This window comes from Pterocles gutturalis, unplaced genomic scaffold, assembly GCF_000699245.1.
Source record: "Pterocles gutturalis isolate BGI_N339 unplaced genomic scaffold, ASM69924v1 scaffold25412, whole genome shotgun sequence".
Lineage (NCBI taxonomy): Eukaryota > Metazoa > Chordata > Aves > Pterocliformes > Pteroclidae > Pterocles > Pterocles gutturalis.
In genome coordinates this window covers 34206-51875 of record NW_010108938.1, presented here as the reverse complement: position 1 = coordinate 51875, position 17670 = coordinate 34206, and the positions used below count along the sequence as shown (strand labels likewise).

Sequence of the window (17670 nt, the reverse complement as noted above, 5' to 3'; positions counted from 1 at the left end):
GCAGGTCACACATGTTAACAGGCTTACAACAAACAATAATAAAAAAAAAATCTGTACAGTTATACCACTTTCTTCTAATGAAAAATTAAAAATGCATAGCATTTTTGGATGTCTTATCTTTTTATAATTTGCCCTTCCTGTTAATACCCAATACCACTTTGTATTCTGAAATGACACTTGCCAGATGTATTGAGTTGCCAAGGTTGCAGCACTACACCACAACCTGCATCACCATGTGCCAGCAATGACTTCAGTGACCTAACCTAACCACAGAGAACTGAATCTTTGCACTACTTTTTTCCTTAGGGGCAGGGTGTGAGTTACAAAGTAGATTTCAAAATGTTTCCTGGCTCTAGCCATGCTTCGGTCACTGAAAAGACCGAATTTGTGTGTAATTATGAAAGATACTGTCTGGGGATGCCAACTGCACTGAAATATATGAATGTTTTTAACTCGCTAAACATGTCTCAACTCAGCAGCATGCTTATCTAAAAAACAAAATACTACTTTTCAAGTTTTAGGTATGCAAAAATTCAGAGATAAGGCAATCCTAAAACCTTACACGTTTGGGCTAGAGCAGTAAAGTTTTTGTTTTGTCTATGAAGTGATTCTGAAAATAAATTTACAAGGCTTTTTCAAACTCAGTCTTAAGATTTTGCTACTTCAATCTGTATTTAAATAAAGCCTTTATTAACCCTTTTATGAAGAAACAAGCTTAAAATCTGTTGACTCATACACAAGTTACAAGATAAAACACATTTGTTTCCAGAAGTTTTGGTGTCACTGTTAGTTTGTTTTCTGGAGAAAGGATCTGATGATTCAATGTTCAGGCAATGTTTTTTCTATTGTGTCACAGAATATTCTCTCTATTCTATTTTTTGTCATAAGAAGTAATTAATTACTTTTTATAAAGCACAGAAAGGTTTCACACTGAAATAGATTAAAAGTCACTCCAGTCAAAATCTATGCTAATGTGTCTCCTATTTACTACACTTGGTGACACTATGAGCACATGTGCTGTCTCCCAACACACATACACAACTTTAAACTACCAGTTTAGATAACAACCTACTGCACCATGTTACGATCAGTTAAAAAAAAAACACTTCTTTGAGACATAAATCCATTAAAAAAAATCTAGATCTTAGTGCAGTGGAATAAAACACTACAAATATGGAAGAAGTGTTTAGTGCCCTTCATTGTTCATTGCCCTTTATTTGTCCTAAGCAAAATCCAGGCAAGAAAAGCATATTGCCACTTCTTGATGCATTTCCTAGTTAACTATAAAAGCTGACATACAAATGTGATGCCACTTAAGAGTCAGCAACAATCTCAGAGTTGGAGAGTAACCTTTCATACAGTGAAGAAAAAGAAAAAAGAAGGAAAAAGCTCCCCCCCCAAAGGGTTTTTTCCTTGAAAATTAATTCTTGATCTATGGATTTTTAGTAGGTGATGAAATATCACACAACCTAAAAAAATATTGCAAATAATATATATCTACATACATATTTTTATATGTCCACAAATAAAATTTGGCAAAAAAATAGAACATTTGAAGTTAACCTAATATTTATCCTGTCAATGATAATTGCATGTACAGCCATGAAGATCTTTTCTGCAGTAGGCATTGAGCTTGTTCACACTCTTAATGTTCTTAAACTCCAATAATTTCCAGTGGTAGAGTTAGTACCTTTTAAACTTATACTTTTCTTATGTGAGAGTGAACAGTCAGCATGCCATCCCTGATGAACAATGCAGGCCATGAAATAGCCCAGGGATTTCTTATGTTGAAATAGCTAGAAATCTCAGTGGGGCAGAGGAAAACAAAATATGGTAAATACAACCATATGAGTCAGGTGGGAAAACTAGAAAAAAACACTGCAGGCTTAAGTGGAAACAAACAGAGGTACCCATCCATGGAGTGTTTCTACCTAATGCATTAGTGAAAAAATATTTCTTCATTTGCCAGTCTTACATCCTTTCCCATTAATAGATTGGCTTCACAAGCTACTGAACTCTATCTTTGATGTTCATGATAACCATTCCTAATTCTTTGTGAACTACATTACTTAACTCCCCTCAAATGTCTGTTTATTTTCTCTTGCAACATATTCCTACAGTGCAAGATTAACAGACACAGAGTAGGCCTTCAGGCACTTAAGAATGTAAATTAGCCTAATCTCAAGAAAACAAGATGTGCACATAACTATAAATATATTTTTATAATCACATCAAACATAACATACCTGGTATTCAGTTTTATGTAAATTAGTTCTTACGTCAGATCTACTTCTGGGGTTTTCCAAAGCCCAAACATATAACATGATTTTTACTCTTCCAGGTCTGAATAACTTTTTACAGACATTCATGCTATATCCATCTCTACAATCATTCGAGACACATTATATAACTTTATTTTTTTATTTGACAAGCAGCAGTATCATGTTCGTCATTTTTGTACATTTTAATGTAGATACAATTATTAGGTTATCTGTCATATTACAATATTTAGGTTTTTTTGTGTTTTTTTTTTTTTAACTTTGTCTTAAGATACATTAAAAAACATCAACTGCAAACGTGAAGGGAAAAACAAAACAAAAAAAAGCATGGTACCCAACCAATTTGCCACATTTCAGCAATACTTCACTCATTCTTTTAGTAAAGTTTTAAGAAATGTCATAATGACATGAGCTTGAAATATCTATAGGCATTTTCATTGACGCTCATGACATGGCACTGGTGATGTTGTAAACAGCAGAAAAACAGGGGCTGCCAAGTGACCAATTATGGAGGCACAGGCCTGCCTCTTCCCACAGGAACACACCAAACAGTGACAGCAATGATCTCCTTACAATCATACCTGCAGGATAGCAACATCATGCTACATAACTGTATTCGTCTGCAGAGGCCTGGCTTCGCTCTATGTACTGTTTGTCTATCAGAACTTCAATACACTTCTTAATCATGCTGATACTTGGGTTAAACCTAGCTCTTGATTGGCTAATTACCTGCAAAAGAAAGACATTTTTTGTGTTATTTTTATTTACATAAGTTATAAATGCTATTGAAATATTCACTAAGGGCTTTGAGGCAACTTCAGTAAATTTTTCTTTTAAAGACAGAACTAAATAAACCTGGAATAGTTAATTTATAATAATCAGCAAAGCATCTTTTTACATTAGTATCAGGACACTTAAAATGACGGCTCAGCTCATTGGCTTGGTTTGCCTGCATGTTAACCAAATCTTTTCAGTCCTCTTGCTTGCTTAATTCATCACGGTATATATAGAAATAAATATTCAGGTTAAAAATTAATCTAATATTAACACATTTCTTTATTTTACTATTATCAGAGTTTAAGCAAAGTGAATTTTTTGTAAAATCATATGTGCCTTTCCACACTGGCTCTGCTAACTGACTTCTCTTCCTAGACTAAGTCCCTTTTACTCCTGCTTATGTCCTTTCATTGTTCTGCAATATTTAATTTATGGACTCCCAAACTTTGAATTATGGTAGTCTTATCTGGAAATTAAATGCCTAAAGAATGTATTAAACTTAATTTTCGCAACAGTTCATACAATTCTGAATGGTTAAATTTCACTTGACTGTATTCTTCAAAACTACCTCTAAAGTTGAACAGAATTTTCTTCTCATCCATCACCACTTTTGTTATCATAAAAGTCAGAGAAAACATTTTCGTTTAATAAAGATTTGTGAAACCTGTGCTTCTTTATAGCATTAAAAAGACATGTTCAGATGACATGTAAGCAGGTACACAGCAAAACTACCAAAAAAATTTGACTATAATGTTATAATAAGACCTTACTGATTTTTGAATAGTATAAATACATTAAAAACGCAACCTATCCTTAGAGATTCTACTGCACTAGACAATCAAATTTCCAAGAAAAAATAACACTTCTTTTTCAGGAAATTTGCTGAAAAGACCTAGATGACACTTTTAATCACAAAAGACAGCCTATGTAGCTATCGTTTTGTAAAGTTACACTACTTCATTGCTGCTGCAGCTGCCAGGATATGAGAGGTGAGCTGGATTTGTTGTATTTCATCCCATGCAGTGCTGTATACCTGGTGCTGGAAGGCACTCGAACTGCTCAGATGCCTGGATGGTGTAAATAAAGTCTCCCTACCACTGACCTGCTTTCCTATACAATTTGAGACAATCAGGATGAACCTCTCTTTCTTCAGCCACTGAAGACAGCCCTACAATTTGAGGAGTTCCATCCGGCTATGCTGGAACTTTGTAATACATACAGTAAAAAATTATTTATTGTAAAAACAAATCTATATATGCATTGTGGCAGAAACTGCAGCTGCAGGCAAAACTTTAGATGTCTCTTAATAGTTCTCAGTTTTGCCCATTCTCTTGCAGAGAAGAGGAGGAAATGGTGTATAGTAACAGAATAACAGAAATTAACTTGGAAAATTTTTCACATTTTACTGTAGTGGCCAACCTGCAGCAAAGAAAATTACTATTACTTTCTCCTCTCTACTTCCTAGCAATGGTGGGTGAGGCAAGTAAAAGATCTTACTACTCAAGTGTCACAATATACTTTGTCTGCAGCTTCTCATTTGTTCTGTAAATAAAGTGATTTTTTATTTCAGCTGGATTTCCTGTTTTCTTTACAACTTTTCATGGCTGGCTTTGTCCCAGCTCTAGAGCTTGCTGGAGCCCTCTGTGAGCCAGCAGAACTCACCAGGTAGAACTCACCCAGAAAAGCAAACAAAAAGCTCAAAAGAGCCAGTTTTGTTGGGCTAGCAGCCAAGGGTCTGGTATGTTCCACAGCAGTACAAATTAGAATAAACTTGGTGCTAACAAGGTAATATATCTGCTCAGATTTCACCTAACTTCAGCCCTACACTCGAACTGATTGTCATGGTCAGACTTGTTCTCTCTGTCCTAAGTAAATACATGAAAAGTTGGAATTTTGTATTGGTAAGGTTTTGTGTTTTTTTTCCATCAAGGATAATACAAGTAAGAAGGATGGATAGAAATACCTGATGGTCAGAATAAAAAATTTTCTGGTAATTACTGCATTGACCTTTCCCCCTCACCACTCCCACTGAACTTATTCATTTTAAGCGAAAAGCTACCTTGTCCTGAAAGCTACTGTAACGTGGAGCTAAAAAGTAAAACTATCAGGGCATACTGAGCTCAATCAACAACAGGTCTACCAAGGGCCTTCAGTATTTTCTTGGATACCTCACCCTAAATGAAATGTGTGGTGCTGTAGTCTAACTGTTAGAATCAGAGCTAACTACATTAAGGCTAGGAATCTTTCAATCATATCTCTAACAACAGTATAATCCCGCCCTTATATCTCAGAAAAAAGTATTAATGAAGCAAGAAAACATTAACCATTCATAGCAAACAGACTTCGCTTCACAAGATTCATTCCTACTCCTCAAGAAATCAGACTAGAAATTTTAAATTTAATGAATACATTATTATGGGTACATAATGATAAAAGTAACAATGTCACCATAACTAGTAACATCACCACAAACTACTCTTTTAAGAAATAAAAAGACTCTTGACAGTAAATCAAATCTTATTACAAGGTTAGCAGGGAAAAAAAGGAAGTTGGACAGGGAAGAAGTTAGTTATGCATAGTGTACAGCTTTAATAGAAGTGATGGTTATTCATTTTTTACTAAAAGTCAGTCTAGTGAGAACACTGAGCCATGTTCAATTCAGAACCATCTGGCAGTTTGGCCATAATCATACAACATGAAGCAAAACAAGTTACTGAGCTCAATGTATACAAACCTAGGTAAAATTTCCACTTAGTGTGAGATTTTCATCTTTGTGTTTAAGCATTAAGTAAATAAAAATCTGTTTTCGACAATTTGCTCTAAAACTTGGCCATAATTTCTAAAATGCCTAAGAGTACATGTGTATCACAGACTGTAGAGAGAACAACCAGTATTTTAAAGAATTAGCTCAGGTCCCAGTAACAGTTTAGCTGCAGCAGCATGGGGATTGTCATAAATTCATTCAGAGTGCAAAAACAAAGGAAAAATTAACCCTAATGGTTTTTGTACTGCTTCACCTTACCACTTGACATTTCACAGTTGCTCATTTAAGGCTACATCAGGTCCCCCACACTACACTGCGCACAAATTATTTAGAAGCGTAGCCTTCAGTTTTAAATGCTCTAATCCACCTAGGAAATAAGTAGTATTCAAAATTGAGAACTAAATGACAAAAAGATATCAGTTTCAAAAGTGTAATAAATTTAGTTAAAAGCTAAGGTAAAAAACCAATACTGGTGGATGTGGCTGGTACAGATAAATGGAACATCAATTTTACTCTCCATTTTTAACTGAGTAACAAGCAAAATTTTCACCTTTCCTGCAAAACTTGAAAAAACTCCTGATGTTAATAGAGTGTACTATTCTGCAAGAGCAAAACCCAGCATGTCAGAATACCCACTTTTCTTGCAAAACACTGAAAAGCTCCCGATGCTAATTCACTGTACTACTCTGCAAGAGTACTACAAGAACAAAATGCAGCAGAGGCATGTCAGACAGTGCCTCCTGAGTTAAGCAGAGGAAGAAGCAACCAGAAAGAATATTTTTTTCCAAAACATAAAAATTTGTAATCTATTCCACCCTTATAAACTGGTCTCAAGCAAAGTACACTTTGAATTTTTTTTTAAGAATTTGAGAGATGAAAAGCAGCTTCCCTACTACTTTCTAGTTTTAACTGTAAATGCTTAAGAGGACTTTATCATAATTGCATGGATGATTTAAGTAACAGGAAACCAAATAACCAAACGTTTTGAGAAGTAATCAAGACCTTTGCTGCCTCAACTTTTAGCTATTCAAAATCAGATTTCCTCAATTAAGCTTGCTTTCAGAGTATTTGTGTACAAGCACTATTTCAACATGCAAAACCCTTAATGTGTCTCATTGCAAGTTCTGGGCTTTACAAGCTCTCTGTAGTTGCCTATTTTTTTAGGAAATAAAAATTAAGTCGTGGGTGTGATAAACTATTTCTCCAATCACTACGGGACAGAAAGCACACAGCAGATCTCAAAATGACTGAATGCCCCTCCGCCTCCATGCTCAAAATGGTCCAATAAAGCAGGAATCTTTATTCCCTCTCCTGCCAGTCTGCTCGGAGGCAAGGCTCAAGAGACAGAAGCATGAATTAGTTTGAAGAATTAATGCCTTGGAAGGCTGAGAAAACTAAAACTGAGAACTGGTTGGTAGGAGCAAAGGTTAGGTTGGAATAAGAAACACAATTAGGCAGGCAACTAGCACAGATGGGAAAGTGTGAGAAAAACAAAAGAAACAGCACTTCCCTCCCAGCCAGTCTGTGATACTTCACAGACCATTAATCTGGAACCTAAAAAAATCTAGACAACTGTACCATTTAATGGAAAAGGGAGATGAAGATGTGCATACCTACATACTCAGACAACTTTAAAAATCTAAGCCACAAATTAGAATGAAATCCAATTTTACAATTAGAGCTCAAAATTGTGCAAGGCACTTCAGTGGAAATTCCATACCTAGAATATTCATACTCAGATTTTCAACTGAACCTATAGCTCTGTCAACGTTTCTTACAGGATACGACATCTACTGGCACAGAACCAGCCAACAGGAAAGAGCAAGAACAGAGACACTTAATATTTTAGTGTTAAGACACATTGAAAAGATTGAGGGATGACAGCTAGTGCTCCAGTACTGCAGTTCAAAGTAGACTCCAGTGAAATTCTCACTAATTTCACCAAAGTATTAGTTTTGACTCCACAGGAGAGCTCTGTGGTCAGATGTTTTACTCAACTATCCTGAAGACTTTCATCATATCATGCTTGAGAAGGGGATTTTATCTTACCTCCTGAATAAGAGCATTATGTCGCAACACTTTACGTGCTTTCATGATACGGACTATAGCAGCTTGAAGATACATTTTTCTGTCTTCATCTACAGCACTTCTGGTCTGCTCCATCTCCTGCGATACAGGAAGAACAGTAATGCTTAAAATACGGAAAGATCAACAAACCCTTCATGAAGGTATCTTGAATCTATACTTTTTACTTTAATAAAAGTGGTCAATTAATACAAAAATCTAGGTAAAGTTCAACTCCAGGCAAAATACTTCTGTAAATCAAGAATATCAGATTTCATGAAAGTCAGCAAGAAGGCAGGACAGAGAGATCCTAACCAGCACTTCTGGTAGGCAGAAATGCAGGTAGAATTTACTATAATGCACTGAGTTTGGCAGCACATACACTCTTGAACAAAATCCTATGTCTTACGAGATATTCAGGGAACACAGATTATCAACACTGGCGTTAATTTTAGCTGACAAAGGACATAAAACCATAGGAAAACAGAGTTGAGTGGTTCTGCTGTTCATGGAATAAGTTGCTTTTATAAACAACACCAACTATAAAGTCTCATTAGATAAGACGAGCTAAATGTCAATCCCACTTGGTACAAGAGGAGTAGCTCTTATCTTCTTCTTTCTTATTCCCTATTCCATCTTTTCCTGCCTATATTTTAAGAACAAAAAAAACCTGCAGTGCTTAAGCTTTAAATTTAAACAATTTCTTTACAGTGATGTAAGTCTTACACATGGAATCTTACATATGCTTACACCAAACTAATACAATAAAATTGATTTTAGAAAAATAAGCTAAGCTGTTCAAGCTAGAAACACAAAAGAATACTTGCCTGTGGCGTGTCTTTCTGCATTGATGTAGTAATTTTAAATTTCGTTCGTTTACTGCTGAAGTTCATATTTAATGAAAACGTAGACTCTGCCTCTATATCTTCCTGCAATAAAGAATCTTTTTAAAAAAATCAGAAATGGAACTAGAAAATTATAATGATCTACTTCGAAAAATCACAGTTAGGGGCTTGCATACATACAAAGAATTTCGGCAGAATTGTATTTGGAAATTCTAAAATGCCACTAGAACCAGGTCAACTCTTTAAGCTACTGTTTAACTAACCTAGACATCAAGTCTATTTTAGAAAACACTATAAAGAAATTTGACATACATGAATATTGTTAAAAAGTCAGTATGATTAAAGCAATTTCTGTTTTAATACTTCAACAGCTTATCTTAGTTGCAAACACTCTCAATTTAAACTAATTTTCTCCCTGCAAAGAAAGTAGGATTTGCATTTATTTATGGAGGAACTTCAAGAGAGAGAACCATTGCTTTCACAACTATTATCAATGTTGCCTTCCAGAACCTAAAGAAAAACATCTAAGCAATTTGTTATGTTATAGCAGAAACAGCTGACAAACTGCAACTTCCACAGTTCCATATTTATCTGTTTGTAATTTTTTCCTGTCAGAATCTCAATTCTTTTCCACATATGTAAAAGTCCGTTTCTTTCAATAAATGGTAACTATTCCCTGCAGTCCAAAAACCTTTACATTCAACTAACAGGACGACCTGACTGATCTTTGCAGTTTCCAGGCAAGAGTCCATACAAGTATTACCAATTTCCAGCAGAATAAAGTTACTGGGCTTCTTAGAGACTTTGGAATCTTGCCAAACCATGGTTGCCTCACAGTATTTGTCTAAACATATACTAAAAAAATTACTTCTAACTCTGCAACAAATATATTTTATTATATTTTATAATACCCAAGCGTTGTAAAAAATCTAACATGAAAGGACAAAGATAAACAGCTTCAAAAAATATAAACTAGCATTAAATTTCGGCACTATTGTGCTTACATGGTTGACTATAAACCAAAATAAATTGCGTTGTGTATGAACGCAGAAAGTGTTATTCTAATGAACCAACAAAAATTTCACCAAAAGTTCATTTTTTTTCATTTCCACTTTCAAAAAGGAACAAACAAACAAAAGCAAACGAGAACATTTAATACACTGTATTTTTGTGTGTGGCTCAGATACAGGTAAAGAGAAGTTAGCGTGTTTAATTCCACTGCTTAAGCCACTAAAGTTCACTGGTTTATTCAATAAGTAAGCTGATAAGACTACATATCAGCTTTCACATTGCTGGATGGAGTGCAAAGAAAACAAAATTAGCAGAGATGTTTAAATGCAGTAGCCTGGAAGTTAAAGAAGCAGAAAATGCAACAGTAAACATTAAAAGGTAAAAGGGTTGGAAAGCTATACCGTTCACTCTTCAGTGACATATGCTTAAAGAAACTGGGCCAACCTTATACAACAGACATAAATAAATCATTTAAATAATGGGTAATTTTCTATTATTATGAAAAATCACACTGTTCTCTGTAATAGCTCTCAGTGTTATACTTCACTCATGGTTTAACAGACATCTTCCCAGCCACTGTTCCAACCTGAGCTCATTTCTAGATATTGGAAGCATGTCCTATGCTTCAGCCAAGCATCAGATCTTCCTTGTGATCTCACTTTCCACTTTCTAATATTTTCCTGGTTAAAATAAAAGCAGCTATCAGAGCAGCTTTGTATTTCTTCTTGTAAGTGAAGTGAACAGCTTATGTCAGTTTCTTATGCCTGATACTGTCTGAATAACTTGGGGTTTCTGGGCTACCTGGAAGCAGATGCTAAAGTGTGTATGATATGCACAGGCACTTCTGTAGTGTTTCCTACATAACACATCTGTGCCCTTCACTGTATGGGAAGAAGGGTAACTGGTTTCACACAGGTCGTACAGAAGTATAAAGCAGAGTCAGAAACAGAACCTGTATCAACCATTCCCTTAACTACAAAGCTCAGATATTACTGGCATTGCATGAAACTCATGGAATGATAAGAGTTTAGCAAATTGCAGTGAAAATCCTCTCACACAAGCCCTCCTTGCTCCCTTTCCTCCTCCTTCCTCCTCCCGTAATCTGTCAGCAAGGAATAACATGGTTGCTGTTACTTTTAGCCTCTTAATCACACTTTTTTTTTTTTTTAGGATCTCTGTAAGACTCTGGTTTACTACTCAGGCTCCTTCCCACAATTCAGTACAACTTGAAAAGTGGCGTATTTAAAGAGTACTCCCTTCCAACAGCATTGAGTCTATCTAAAGCCATATGGATAAAATGCAACAGAAACAATAAAGACTCTTAGCATTACTACTTTTTCAATATACCATGCTGTCATAAGCATATAGAGCAAACAAAGACAGTCTACTTCCTCCTGTCTCTTTCCTTACAAATACAGATTTATAATTATTCAATAGGGCCAGTAATACAGTTTAGAAAAATACAGCAAACAGTGGAGTCTTTTATATTAAAAAAAGCCCTCAACAAATAGCAGAATCACAAGACTGAAAACATAAAACTTTTTTATATCACTACTACATACCTTGTCTGAGTCATGGTTGATCATTTTGACATCAAGTAAGGATTTGATGGTTTTTGTCAGTTCCTTCTCATTCATTTGCGTACTATCCTGAAGCTCCTTGTAACTGACAGTTTCACTGTTGTTGAAGGCAAGCAACACTGCCATTTGGTATGTTGTGACCATGGCTACATAAGGTTTGCACAAATAATTCATTTTTACTTCACCTGTAAAGATACATGCAGTATTTTATAAACTGTTGGAACATGCTGAGAAGTCATCTGAAGCCTAACTACTACAGCTCCTCATACATTTCCAGACATTCAATTCACACCTAAGTATGCTTTTAACATTTGGAATGGGAAAGTGAAAACTGATGTTGTGAATTTACACATATACAATGTGGTCTGCAACAAAAAACTCTAACTATGAATACTAGAACACTAGTGTTTTAAAGAAAAAGAGAAACCTACAGAGTTGAATTTGAATAATGGAATATAATTTATAGTAAGAAAAAAATGAAATTCCAAATAGCCTCAGCACCTTGCAACGCATAAACTTCCATTAGTTAATAGCCTACACAGAATCACAGAGTAGCGATTACAGGAAGTTGTTCCAAAGAACGATTTAAAAACAAAAAACTTGTGCCCTAATTTTTAAAATAATTTTCTAATATTCTTTATCTTTCCCTGAAATAATAATAATAAAAGAAAAAAGAAAAAAAGCCCTGAAGACATCTCCCTGAAAGCAGATGAATTTTCTGTGTGAAGGTGAAAGTTATCAGAATTAAATTTTTATTACATTATGTTGTATGACAGTCAGGTTTTAACCTCCAAGTAATATGTTATGGTGCTCAGTCGTTAAAGCCTGATACTAAAAGAACTTAAAATAAATTACCATTGACTGATACTTACTAAACTAAGCTACAATTTTATAGATCTCTAAGATTTTTTTAAATATGTTTCTATACAGCAAATATAACCATAGGTAAATATATATATGTATTTACTTAGATACTTACATATCTAAGTAAACAGCATAATATGCATTCTTAAAATTATTTAATATTCAGCTAAAGGACATCTGATACTACAGAAACAATTCCAGGGCAACTGTTATTAACTCAGAAGTTCTCCAGCGCTGTTTTGTAGTTAAGAATGTACAACTCTTACTTTTACTTGGATTTAATAAACCAAAGATACACAGGTTTACAAAACATAAATATTGGAAATACTAGGCATCAAATGTTAAATTATAACATAAGTCAGTTGACTTTATATTCAACACAATGTTCCAACTCCAAAGTCTGTTGCTCTTTGAAAAGGACTTTTAACAAATCATTGTCATTTGTATAGAGCATAAGTTTAGCAAAGCACTTATTTTACCTGTACAAAGATAATGTAACCAAGTAAGCTTCCTTCCACTAAAATGCTGACTGTAAAATAATTCAAACTGCAAAACAAAACGAACGTCAGTTAGTCACACATATAACTACTTACAATAGTTTATTATCACACTACCACCCCTGTGAAAAAATAGTGGTTTTATGTTCACCATTTTGGATGCAAACATTGCAGATCAACTCATGACAGCATTTTCCTTTAGAAGACAGGTGGTGGGCTGAATACGAGTCATTTACTGAACTATTTGAATACATTAACATATCACTTGATGACTAAAACAAAAGGATTGTTGACACATTCATACTCTCAAAGCATAGAATACTGTGGTATCCTAAAAACGCTCTCTCCTTACAAGCAAAATGATCAAACTCTTATATTACATATGTTAAAACAAAATCTGTTTTTTACAAGCTTGGCCATAAACTTCCACTTTAGAGAGACTGGAATCCTGAGGTAACTCTTTCTTCATGAGTCAAATTATCAAATTTGACACTAAAGACAGACATTGTCAATTTTTCAAAGACTCCCCAAGGCCATGTTCTGTTTCCTCAGGGGATTATGACTATAATTTAGAGCATTAATTCTAGTTAAATGACACATGAATAAGTTTGCTCCTTTGAACTGGCAAAACAGTGAAGTTCGGCGAGGAACTCTGAACTGCTTCTGACAGGCAAGTCTGTAACAATTTTAGAACCGAGGCACAACTGACAATAAACCCACAAAGAACAGGAAAATGTCATCAATCACTTTCTGCAGATCCCATGGTATGAGGTGGAAACTAGCACTAAAACCAAATGCCACTTCATACAGCGGAAATAAAAGCAGAATAAATAGTTCTAACACTTAGTAGTAATACATGAGAAAGCCCCTTCACCACAGAACTTGACATTCGCCGTTATAATTTAGATCAGATAGCAATTTAAGCTATAAAAACTGCTTAAAAGAAATCTGTTATGTCCAATAATATGATACTTTTATTGCCTAAAATGTTCTTCACTATTTAGGCATATTTACTGCCTAAAATGTACTTCACCATTAAATACACTTTAGCAATAAATCAACACACATATTCTGTATTTTAACACAAACACTGTATAGATAACATTCAGAACATAATATAATCATAAGTAATAAAATATTCCACCTCTACAAAGCAGAAATAATCAAAATAAAAATAATCAAGCAGAAATAATAAAAAGGGAATACGTGGCCAAAGTAAAACCTATACTGCTTTGAGAATTTGCAAAATTAGCTTTAAGGAGGTTTGCATGAAGTTTGATTTTGAATGGCTCCTATGAAATACAGGACAAGAAACCTGCATCTGCATTTTAAACTGTTATTAAATCTGTTCAGATTTAATATTAGAAACAAAATCTTATTTTATCTAAATACTAGGAATTGGTTTTAAAGCTAAGATTTAACCCATTTCATCTGATTGTATTAGTATCTCCCTCATAAATCAGGAAGTATAGGGGAGAGATGTGGGGAAAAAAGCCATGCAAGCACATAAATTCAGTATGTCATTTGGGTGACCTTTCCAAATTTCATATGGACTGGAAAAAGGGTAGCCATGATTTACAAACAAAATTAAGCAAATCAGTTTTTTCTCTCTTAGAGTGATCATCTTTTATTTGGAGTTATTTTACATTTTACACATGTTTACAAAAAGTCTCCTACTAACCTACCATCTGTACACTTTTTTCCAGTTCCTGAGGAATTGCAAATGTAGAAGAAGGAGCCTGAGTTAGAGGCCATGCACCAGCCTAAAGGTATCAGGAAAAATAAAAGCATTAACATTTGCATAAAATATATACATCAAGAAAAAAATAACACTATTAAACAGCCTTTTAGTGTATAATATGTCATAATACATCTAATTTAGGCAAGAATTTTTACTGCTAATTTTTTACTTCTCATTATTCATGTCCCACCGAGGTATTAATTCAAGACAAGAACACAAGGCATTTTACACCACCATTGTTTAGTGTGTTAGCCTTTAATTTTAAAAAGAAAAACTAGGAAAATAGATTATTCCACAGTGATCACAAGGTGTCAGTTTCAATATGAGAAGTACTCATAGTTAGAAAAATCGTTCACTTGTTATCAAAAGATAAAAATTAAATATATATAATTCAATAGTAATAAACATACATTAGTACCTGTAGAACATATATCTGAAAACTAATTCCCAAATCTATAATCGTGTCCTGGTTTTTGATAAAGTTGTTGAATTTATTGTTGAGATCAGCACTAACACTCATGTCTGTATACATTCGATGGAGCTTGCTGGTAAATTCATAACCACAGGCTTGCTGCAAACAAATATTGTAACAGGTTGCAGTGAAAATAGTACTTATTATATAAACTATGCACATTCACTACCGAAATATGAAAATCTAGTCAGCAGAAGTGTTGTTATAATATTTACAGAGAACACTAGTTACAACAGAAAACATGATAAAATTATGAGATTTATCTTAGTTTCACTTTCCAGACATTGATTTATATATAACAATGTTATTTAATAAAACTGAAAGATAGAGCTAGTTTATGAAAGTCCTTGGTACTTTTATAATGTAAATATGAATTATTTGAACACAATAAAACTACCCAAAACCTGATAAAAATCTCTAATGCCTAAGTGATACTGGGCCATATATCTTTCATAGACTACCAAGAAATTAGTTTTTCCTTTCAGCTATTGGAAAGAGGATCTACTGACTGCCAAGTTATCCTGGCACCCTCTGCTGCTCCCTCTCAACATTACATACTCCTATGGTTGTTTATTCTACATTAGAAGACTATTACATTACCTTTAGTTTATTAATCATGGCTTCTTCAGAATCCATAGACATAGACAAACCATGAATTAATCTTTTTGCCAACATTCTGGCATAGAACTGCATAAAAAGAAATCAGATATGAGGATTTTTAAAAGCATAACCACGTTCTTCAAGTACACTTTAAATGCAACACTTATCGAGTTACCTTTTGGAATACATCTTTGTCATCAATGTATTTGAAAACAGTAATGAAACTTGTAAGTTTGTCTTCTACTTCATTCTCTGTCATTCCTTTTGCTGATTTCTTCAACAAGTTGTCACAGTACTTGGCCAGCTCAAGTTAAAAAAAAAAGAAAAAAAAACCCAAACCTACTTGTCAAGCTTGAGAACAAACGTATGCCAAGGTATTCCAAACTTCTACACAAAAGTTAAAGCATGAAATTGTTCACAATCTATAGTCTCACGTTTTACTACAAGGGATGTATTCATAGGTAAGTGACACATACTACACCCACAGAAAATACAAATTCTATCAAAAATTAGAACAGCACCGATTTTGCACATCCACAAAATGTGCGTGCAGCTTATTTATTTCTACTGAAATACACACCTGAGGCTGACGTAGTGTGAAAAATGGATATTCATGTGATGGACCCTATGTTAATTCATTTGACAGTTATAAAAAAGTATTATTACTTGCTACAATAACATACATCACTTACCAACTCAGGTGCTTTGCAGATAGACTTGGGCTCCCTATAGTTAACTACTGATGTCAAAGCCTACATAGGAACATAGAGCCAAAAGAAAAAAAGTAAATTACTTAGGACTTGTTCTTTCATGAAATTTGAAAAAACAACAAAAAATGTTGAGGGTAAAGACCATCTGAGACCATATAAAACTGAACTACACAGAAGGGGACCAAAAAAGAAACAACAAATAAAAGGGTTTCAATTGCTGCTCTGTGAGAATTTGTGTGTTGAACATTTTAAAGTTGAAATTTAAGTAAAAGTGGAAAGAGTAGAGGAATAGAAATTAATTGCAGAAAGCAGGAGAGCAAATTCTGATTAGAAACTTAAATGTATAAGTGTGAAGATTTTGCTATACAGCAATACGTATGGTCCAAAAGTATGGATGGAATAAAACTGAGGAATAACTGCAGATAAAGCAGATTTGAGCAGCAGCACATCAACAGCAGCTTACATCAACGGCATGTATCTTGAGCTGAAAAACATACATGGGGTGCTCACAACAGTAAGAAAGGAAAGATCTTTTAGTTGTTGGATCCTTTGATAGACTAAAGAGGAGAAAATATTATTGGTTAAAGAGGAATTTCAAAGCACTGCTGTACAAAGATGTGTTAGCTGAAGAAAACCTGAATATGAGGAAAAAAAATAGGAGATAATGGCAGTTTATAACTGGAAATTGCAAACAAAGATATCAGAATCATCAAGATTAGTTTCTAAACTACACATCACATTTAAATTAACAGTTTAAACTGATACAGAACCAAAAATATTGCATAACCATAGTTCCTAGGAATTATAGATCCTTCTGTGGAAGGAAAACATTATGTTTGTTATTATTATAAAGACAAGCTGAGAAGCAACTCTTGTACAATGCCTCGACATCTCAATATTTGATAACAGGTCCCTAGAATCCCTGTGAGAAAGGAACGCATGACTTGACAAGAAACTCTTTGAAGCTTAGAGCACTCTTTTACAATAATACTGGAGGCAATGACAGCAGTTTTGATATTCACCATGAAAAATTGACAGCAGATTAAGATCTTAAATATTTATTGCAATAAGTATCACTGAAGAGAAGAATTGATATATTTAAGGCAAAACTACATTGCCTATGTGCCAGCAAATGTAGTTGTCAGTCTCAAATTACTCCACCTTCTGGTACATGACATTAATTACAACTGAGACAGAAATGTATTGGGATACTAAAATAAGCATTTGTTTTAAAGTACCAAATAATTGTTTTCTCAGTATCACAAATACAGATGGGCAACTACTATTGATATTATTACTGGTATCTTCATCACTATGTCTTTCCAGATTAAACTTGTCTGAAAGTTATCAATGCTTACACTATGACTCTAACTACAACCTGCAATCACTGTAAACACCACAAATGAGCAATGAAATCTACGCATACATCCTGTGACAGCAAAGTAGTAAGTGCACTCTCTAGGAAA

The 17670-nt window shown here is 34.2% G+C and overlaps 1 protein-coding gene across 1 annotated transcript in view; it reads right to left on the bottom strand.

The window, feature by feature from the left end:
* Positions 1-2407: 2407 nt before the first annotated feature.
* The window catches only part of CUL2 (cullin 2), a 46849-nt gene continuing 31586 nt past the window's right edge, over positions 2408-17670 (bottom strand). Inside the window, exons 11-20 of the mRNA XM_010072811.1 lie at positions 16187-16246; positions 15670-15798; positions 15495-15581; positions 14841-14993; positions 14367-14444; positions 12664-12730; positions 11303-11505; positions 8712-8813; positions 7870-7986; positions 2408-3008 (exon numbers count right to left, since the gene is read on the bottom strand). Coding sequence (XP_010071113.1) covers positions 2877-3008; positions 7870-7986; positions 8712-8813; positions 11303-11505; positions 12664-12730; positions 14367-14444; positions 14841-14993; positions 15495-15581; positions 15670-15798; positions 16187-16246 — 1128 coding nt within the window. The 3' untranslated portion in view covers positions 2408-2876. The remainder of the gene's footprint in view (positions 3009-7869; positions 7987-8711; positions 8814-11302; positions 11506-12663; positions 12731-14366; positions 14445-14840; positions 14994-15494; positions 15582-15669; positions 15799-16186; positions 16247-17670) is intronic.